Source organism: Lolium perenne, chromosome 4, assembly GCF_019359855.2.
Source record: "Lolium perenne isolate Kyuss_39 chromosome 4, Kyuss_2.0, whole genome shotgun sequence".
Lineage (NCBI taxonomy): Eukaryota > Viridiplantae > Streptophyta > Magnoliopsida > Poales > Poaceae > Lolium > Lolium perenne.
This window is the reverse complement of record NC_067247.2, coordinates 39,267,604-39,276,512: the sequence shown is the minus strand read 5'-3', so window position 1 is coordinate 39,276,512 and position 8,909 is coordinate 39,267,604. Positions and strand designations below refer to the sequence as shown.

Genomic DNA, 8,909 nt, shown 5'->3' with positions numbered 1-8,909 from the left:
AACATATGTGTATGGGAGCTTGTTGTAGATGTTGAACTTCTTGAATAATAGTGCAATATACCATCTTTATACATCATATAAATGAATTTTTTTCTTCACTATATACCATAATCAGCAATGTTAGATTGTGACATTGTTCATGTTCATCAATACTAATTGTGTCCCGCTGTCATAAACAATCTTCAAGTTTGGCCAACATGTATTAATTTTGGTATTTTAATGACAATTCGCACCACACATGTACCATATGCATATTATGTTTAGTTGATCGGTTATGGATGTACGGGCTAAAACTATATTATGGAAGAAACAAGTCATAATTTGTGTAAGAAAAATTAAAATCAAAAGCGGTTAGCACATGGTTCTTTAAAATGTTTATTGGGATTTCAAAAATATTTCACTTTTAAATCAATGAATAATATATCAAGCTAATACAAACTAAAATAATTACACTTTATATTGAACTTTTATACTTAAAAAATCATTTCTTTGATGCTACATTATTAATGAGTATAATTTTCTATTACTTACTAGTCAGTTAACAAAATATTGATATGTCTAAATGTTACTTGTAATGCATTTAAAAATATCACATGTAGTGTTCTTTGTTTTATTGTTGTGATGTATATCTAATATACCATGTGTACCGTTTTTTGACAACTATATGAACTACACAATGTACATGATAAAACCTCGAATGCCTACGATCTAACAAATATCTTAATAGCTGTCTCTAGTGAATGATTAAGTAAATAAACTTACTTCTGGGTATAAATTTGAGCACTAGCATGAGTTCTTACTGATTTTCTAGTAAAATGGGTCTAACCAGTTACGGAATATTTGATAATACGTTGACAATGTGTGGATGCTCCGTAATGGGCATTTAAGTAGCATTTCTCATAGTAATCATGAAAAATTAAAACATGGATTATATCGCGTTTTCCTACATACTATTTAATTATGTCCACGTGAGACAACATTTTTTTTTGGCATGGTGTGCTCATAATTAATTTTTGTGGGTTTGTGACCTTTTGCTTAATTATTATTATTATTTTGTTTCAATTAAGCTTATCTTCTTTGTCCACATAAAAAACCCGCAAAAAATAGTTATCTGCTCTATAAGTTTATCTTGCATTTACAAAAAAAAAAAAAAAAATGAATTAGTGCTAGGAGGAACTAGACACTAAATGATATAGTAGAAGCGGGACCTTGGCGTGAGAATTCCAGAAATTCGCTCCTGACAGGATTCGAACTCTGGTCGTTGGGGTGCGCCACCGCGACCCCAACCACTGGGCTATGCCCACGTCCTCCTTGCATTTACATATGCTTAGATCATAGTCGTCATTGTAACATGTCAACGTTCGAGAAAATGTTTTTGCGGCCTACCGATACTACTCTCTCCGTCTAAAAATATGTGTCTCACTTTTATTTAGATATGGATGTATAGGTAAAGTTAAGACATCTATTTTTACATGGAGGGAGTAGTATACTACATGTGGGTTGCAATCATATAAACTACAATATAAGCACCAAAAGGTGAGTGTATATAGTGTATTCCTAGTGGCGATTGAAGAAACATACACCCAGCGATAGGTTTTGCGCCCTGGAACAAGCAAAAGCAAAAAAAAAAAAAATCATGCATTGATAAATTGCTAGTACTGAGCTTTTTTTTTTAACATAAGAGGCAAAACTTTTCATTTCCATGTAAATTTGCAAGCGCGCAGATGACATACATTATCACTTGAAAAGCTTTTTACCCATATGCAACTTTGAATCACTCGTGGTCGTGATAGTGGTCTATAAAGGAAAAAAGTGAAGGTGCAATAGCAGAATACTTCATTGCAGATAGCTTCAGAGTACAAGTTTAACAACCACACATTAAGTCTTAGATTGTGTGGTTGAAAAATACGTAAACTATGTAATCTTACTTCATATGTTGAATGGTTTTGTTGGTGCCCCTTTTAAAAAGCTTGGTTTAATGATGTGCTTTTCGAAGAAAAGAGCGACGAGTACTCTTTTTATTTAGGATTTAATGTTTGTCCGATTTATCTACCAAGATTCAAATCACCTAAAATTATACCTGAATTTTCGAATCATGAATTAATAAAGTTTATATCGTTTTTCTTTTCAAAAGTTTCATGGCCTCAAACCAAGTTTTTTGTTATGTTAAGCAAAGGCTAACAAAAACGATAATCACCCGGTGATTTGATGGTTACGAGGGTGGTTGTACTCCAAACTCACAATAGATCAAACCCAATGTTTTCCTAGTAAGGCAAAATATTAGACGATGATCAAGAGAGGCAAATTGTAAAAAAAAAAAAATCCTTGACTGTTCCATTTTGCCTTTTTTAGGCAACTCTGTCTCAGACTCTCAGATCTCAAGCGTAGACAAATCAGGAAAGAGCGGGGCAAAATTACCGCGAAGATAGGAAGGTGACGCGAGACAGACACGCAGCAATCAGCACGGACAGGGCCACCTCACCTCACCACGCTCGCGCTCCCTCCCATTGGTTGCGCTCGTGCGCCTACAGACAGTTTCCGGTCTTGCCCTCGTCGCTAGTCGTTGCTTCCTCCGATTTTCCACTCGCAATCCGGGGCGAAACAACCGGGGAGCAAAGGAAGAAACCGAGGGGGAAACGCAGCTGGGTTTGCGGATCTACGAGTCTGCGTGGGCACGCTTGGTTCCTCCGGTTCCTCCGAACTCTTCTAACATGAGGTGAGCTCCTGGTTCTAGCCATGAAAATCTTCCTACCCTTTGATTCGAGATTTCGAGCTGTGTAGCACATGCAGCATAGCTTCATCAGGCCAGAGGGGATTTCTTGTACTAACTGTATGCGGTAGTAGTCTCATTTGATACGCATCCAGATGGTCTGTCCTAGGCAAGATTGGTTCTTCTCTGGTCCCGAGTGGATCAGATTCTGCATCAGCTAAAAGCAGATGCCTAGATTGTGTGTTTGGACAGTGCATTCGTTCGCCAAAAGATTAAACCGGAGTGCCCCAGGTTCTTGTTCAACTTCGAAAGGATTGACTGATTTGGGGGTGCCATTTTGAATTTCATATGGCCGGACTCAGATTCAGGGCTGCAGACCGCAGGTTCGACCCCATTGACCATGGCCTTTTTCTTTTTTCTTTTTGGAGCAACCGGTAGGAGCATTGCCTTTTCGCTCCACCGATCTGGTAGCACCTGTGAGGCCGCGGGCACTGAAGAGCTGGTGCAGATCTGCTCCTGTACTTGCAGAATGCTAGACATTCATGTGCAACACAGAGAGTTATCGGCAGGGGATATGCAGATCTTTGGTCGAAATAGGGGAACACAAGTCCTCCTGTCCTTCCATTACTAGCCCTTTTTCTTTTTTTTTCTTTTTTAGATGCTGAATCCTGAATGTGAGAATCTCATGACAACCATCACGACTGACTTTTGATATCTCACAGCCAGAACAGGTTAACTGTCATGCAATTGGCATGGGTTTGTTTTACATGGATTGGCTTGTTAACTAGTAGGTCCTAAGTTTCAGTTCGAGGAGAGACAGATAAATAGTACTCCCTCCATTCTCAAATATAAGACGTTTTGGCAGTTCAAATTGAACTTAACTGCCCAAACATCTTATATTAAGGAGCTGAGGTAGTATAAGCCAAGTAGTATAGCATTTGATAGAATATACTCTACTCCTTGCAGTCTTTATCGGGAAAGCTTCAAATATTTCTGTATCATACTGTTGCCATTTAATGGAAAATTCACCCAAGTTTTACGTCATGTTTCATATCTATAGTCCTATTTTTTTTATGTGCAAGTTCGAAGCAGGAAAAATTAGAATTATCTTTCTAGGTATTGTCACCACAATTCCTGTGTGGACGTGAACACAATCAAATTCTGTCGGAACATAGTTCAGTATTAATTACGGTCGTTTTGTTGTAGATCTTTTGCATCCATCTGCCATCCCTCGGTCATACCATGCACATGCGAGACGCCCTATATTAAATATAGATCTATGCTGAGGAGTGAATCTAAGTTTAGTTGTAGATGGCCGAGCAAGCATTCCGGACGTGAGATTGGGGAATGCCAGTTTGGTGGCTGGCGGGGCTCAGATTCTGGGATGCAAACCGTAAGTTTGATCCCATGGACAGTAGACGTTGCGTTGAGTTACTAATGATGACTGGTTGCCTGCTCCACTAATTGAAAACCAGACAGATCTGGTTGCACCTGTGAGGGTGTGGTCACTGAAAGAGTTGGTGGAGATCAGCTGCTACACTTGCAGAATGCTGGCCAATCATGTACTTTTTCTTTCATGGAACATAGGGAGTTCTTGTTTAGCCAATATCCAGATCTTTGACTGGAATAGGCGGAATATTCCTGTTTGCCGATTATATATCTTTGCCTTTTAGAAGCTGAACCCTGAAAGTGAGAAACTCGTGATAACCATCACAGCAGTCTCTTGATATCTCTGTGGGACCAGGTTAAGCATCAGTCAATCGACATAGCTTTGTTTTAGATGGATTGACTTGTTAGTTAGTTCTTAATTTTCAGTTTTAGGACAGACAGTTAATCAGTATAAGCTAAGTCTATTTTAAATACGTTACCCTTTTGCTGTTTTTATCTGCAAAACCCTCAGCACGCCTTGCAATTTAATGGTGAAATCACCAAATGTCCAGTTCTGTTTCATACATATAGTCCTATCTTTTTATGCATGAAGCTTGAAGCAGGAAAAAAACAAGAATGCTTCTAGGTATTATGGCTACAATTCCTGTGTGGGTGTAATGCAACCAAATTTTTTTGGACCACAGTTCTGTTCACTATTCATTACGGTCATTTCATTGTAGATCTTTTGCATCCATCTGCCACCCATCAAGATACCATGCACATGAGAGACACCATTCGTCAATATAGATCCTGACTGGGAGTGAATCTAAGTTTAACTGTACTGATGTGAATATATTGAAACATGTTAACTCATTTGTGTCACACAAATATTGCCAGAATTCCACGAGTTGTCATGTGGCATTCACTGACATATATATGAATGCTTAACTAATTATTTTGTCTTCTTTCAGGGCGAAAAAGATGATATATGGATTCTCCATCTCCCTTATCCTCATCAACCTGGCTTCCATAATGGAACGGGCTGATGAGAATCTCCTCCCAGCCGTGTACAAGGAAGTCAGTGCTGCCTTCGATGCTGGTCCTACTGATCTGGGGTACCTTACGTTTATAATGAACTTTCTGAAGTCCATAGCATCTCCCTTGGCAGGTGTCCTTGCTCTTCAGTATGATCGCCCCACTATTCTTGCGATCGGAACTGTCTTCTGGGCTATATCAACAGGGGCGGTTGGTGTCAGCCAGTATTTTCAGCAGGTTGCATTCTGGAGAGGTGTAAATGGTGTCGGACTTGCCATTGTAATACCATCACTTCAATCCTTCATTGCTGATAGCTACAAAGATGGCACTCGTGGCGCAGGATTTGGCCTGTTAGCCCTTATTGGCTCAATAGGTGGTATAGGAGGAAGTATTCTGGCTACAATCATGGCCGGAAGGGATTACTGGGGATTGCCTGGATGGCGGTTTGCGTTCATTGTGGTAGCATTTGTGAGCTTGTTAATTGGGCTTCTTGTCTATTTTTACACCGTTGATCCTAGAAAAGTGTCCCCAAGCAATTTTGGTGATGAGGACAGCCACGAGAGGTATGTTCTTCTTTTATTTTTTTTGAAAATAATCTTTCATCGACATCAATAGTGCAAAGAGTACATATTGCGCTAGTTGTATTGTGAAGGCATAAGTAGCAAGTAGCATTACTGGTGATCAAGTTTTTTTTTTTTTTTGAAATAAAGGGTTTCCCCCGATTTCCATTTAAGAAACCAAGTTCTGCTACATCATCCTCCACAACGCAACATAACCGGTCATCAAGACAGTTTTTTAAGTACCAGAACGCTAATACAACTCAAAAAGCCTAGTGCTGAAAAGGAAAGAATCATGTCTTCTCCTCTACATCGCGCATATCGGTTTTCCTGAATCCAATAGCCCCTTCTCCTGCAACGCTCCTTCCTGTAAATAATCTTGCCATCAGTCTCGGGGTCCATGACACCCAGCTCCGTCTTGGTTGAAAACATCAGTTGTGATTTGTTCCACCAGCTTTGCAAGCCACCATAGTCGATTCATTGCGCTGTCCTTCACCTGCAATGAACTCCACCAATTAATCCAATAACATATCCTGAAAATCACAGAGATAGGTTCATCTGGCCATTCTTTCTGAAAACACGCCCTGTTTCTCACTTTGCAAATTTCCCAGAAGACTGCCCCAAGCACAACCACAGCTAAATTTCTGTTAGGCCTGTTAGCCCTCTCAGCCAAACATTGATACATCCCTGGACGCTGAAAGAAGGTCGGTCAAAGCCAAAGGAAATGCGTAGCACATTCTACAAGTATCGAGCAAGTGGACAGGTAAAGAAATGATGATCAATCGATTCATTACCACCACAGGAAATACAATTCCTCGTACATACGCCACCTCATTGCAACAAAACATCTCTTGTCAATATATTGCTGGTGATCAAGTGCTGGCATTACTTTGTGTTTTCATTTATATAATATAACTCTCAGCTCTAAAATATACAGCTGACCTGGAATTTTGAGGAAGTGTAAATTGTTTTTTCTAAGCTGTTGTGTTGGATGACTACTTGGTTCTACATTGACTTGCCATATAGCACTATGCACCAGCAGTTTGTGTGTATTTGTTACTAAAACATAATTTCTCTCTCTCATAAATGGCAGGTCACGTTTGGTTGGCAATACTAGTATTTTTCCTCCACAGTCTATCTGGAAGGATTCATGGATAACTGCAAGATCTGTCATGAAAGTGCGGACATTTCAAATCATTGTCTTGCAAGGCATAGTTGGCTCTCTGCCATGGACTGCTGTTGTTTTCTTCACGATGTGGTTTGAGCTGATTGGTAAGAGTACAAATCGACAGTTCCAGTATGTGAACTGTCAATAATTCCTTACGGAATTAACAGTAATGAAGTCTTGAACCCTTGTAGGTTTCGACAATAAAAGCTCAGCAGGGTTAAACAGCCTATTCGCTATCGGCTGTGCCAGTGGATCATTTCTTGGTGGAGTAATCGCAGATCGCTTGTCAAGACGCTACCCGGATTCAGGCCGCATCATGTGTGCTCAGTTCAGTGCCTTCATGGGCATCCCTTTCTCATGGATTCTCCTTACACTCATCCCCCAGTCAGTTGATTACTGGTATAGCTACGCTGTCACACTCTTCTTGATGGGGATCACCATAAGCTGGTGCGCCACCTGCGCAAACAACCCGATGTTCGCAGAGGTAGTCCCTCCCAAGCACCGCACTATGATCTACGCCTTCGATCGCGCATTTGAGGGGTCATTCGCCTCCCTGGCTGCCCCTGCTGTCGGTATGGTGACAGAGAAGATCTATGGCTACAACTCGAAGACGGTCAATCTGGAAAATGGATCAGTGGCGGGGGCGTATGCTCTCTCGAGGGGCCTGCTGACCATGATGATTGTTCCTTTTGGTATGTGCTTCTTGTTCTACACCCCGCTGTACTTCGTGTTCAAGCGTGATCGTGATAATGCGAGGTTAGCGGCCAGCGCCAAGGAGCTAGAGCTTATGTGAATATGACGAAATGTTTCTCATCAGGGCTGTGCAGCAACCAGCAGTCAGCTGCTTCAGTTAGCCTAGCTATTTTTTGGTCAGGTTTTGACCAGTTAGCCTTTCCACAACCTTCTTCAGAAACACAGAAAGCACACTAGTACACGTGATGATTATTTGTACAATGAGGGACGATGAATTGTTCTGATCTTTTTTGTAGATAAATAAATGGCAGTCTATACCTCTTTTTTTCACTTTGTTGTCTGAACCCTGAAGTTAATTAGCCAAAAGGAACATCCACATTGAACATGATGCTACAGCTTCTATCATGTGTATCTTTGTTACACTTTCAGACATTTCTTTTTTCCTTTGGATATTCAGTTACCAGTGCACTGAATTTAACATAGTTTCCTGTGGTGTATCATCAGCTAGCAACAATACGCCACTTACTGAATTTGTACAGTTTGCCACCTTCAGACATTCTTTAGAAGTTGAACCAGTGTTGTATCATCAAATATACTCATGCAGGAATCAAACAAGTTCATAAGGCGATGGCTGAATCATTTCGATTGACTTCGCGCACAGATTGAACAAGAGAAACATCCACAGAGAATACAACAATGACACCAATGTGCAAGTCTGCAAGAACAAGCGTTTTATAGTATATACTAGTGCTATAGAACACGCGCGCGACGCCGCCAGTTCATTCATAACATAAGGATGCAACGATTACAGTTATTAGGTAGCTTCCACCACAGATTCAGCCCCCAAAACAAGCTACACTAACCATGCATCACCTTCTTCCCCAACGTACGCTGATCATACTAGCAACTTTGCAGAACTAACTCAGGTGAAGTTGGACTACTCTATATATCATACTAGAACTACGGAGTACTACTTTTGCTGCATCCTGCCAATGTCATGGCATATGCACTGCAGCCTAAGACAAGCTAATCGCCTGCATCCTGGAGCCTAACAGATCCGCCGGCGCAGCCACGGCCTGGTTCTGCTGGAAGAACCGGACGTACCTCCCGTGGGCACGGAAGGCGGCCGGCCAGTCGCTGACCCCGAGGATCTGCACGGGGACGACGCTGGTAGAGCTGTCGGCGTAGACGATGCGGAGCTCGCGCGGGATCTCCCTCGGGTGGCCGACGCAGAGCACGACATGGACGTCGGCGAGGTCCGGCGCGGCGAAGCAGGCCCGGTCGACCTCGAGCACCCAGCCGAAGCCGCGGCAGTTGGCGCCGATCTCCGTCTCGGTGCGCTGCTCGGCCGGGTAGCGTCCGAGGGCGACGTGGACGA

At 41.7% G+C, this 8,909-nt stretch overlaps 1 protein-coding gene across 1 annotated transcript; it reads left to right on the top strand.

The window, feature by feature from the left end:
• The first annotated feature begins 2,489 nt into the window (after positions 1-2,489).
• Positions 2,490-7,861, top strand: LOC127292225 (uncharacterized). The gene is made up of 4 exons (XM_051321578.2): positions 2,490-2,716; positions 5,050-5,676; positions 6,764-6,942; positions 7,030-7,861. Exons 1-4 carry the CDS (start codon positions 2,712-2,714, stop codon positions 7,629-7,631), a joined length of 1,413 nt encoding a protein of 470 aa, XP_051177538.1. The 5' UTR covers positions 2,490-2,711; the 3' UTR covers positions 7,632-7,861.
• Positions 7,862-8,909: the final 1,048 nt, after the last annotated feature.

What these genes read in the sequence shown, in the direction of transcription:
- LOC127292225 (XM_051321578.2), top strand. An exon ending in GATGAGGACAGCCACGAGAG is followed by an intron (nt 5,677 to 6,763) that starts GTATGTTCTTCT and finishes CATAAATGGCAG; the next exon opens with GTCACGTTTGGTTGGCAATA. An exon ending in GATGTGGTTTGAGCTGATTG is followed by an intron (nt 6,943 to 7,029) that starts GTAAGAGTACAA and finishes GAACCCTTGTAG; the next exon opens with GTTTCGACAATAAAAGCTCA.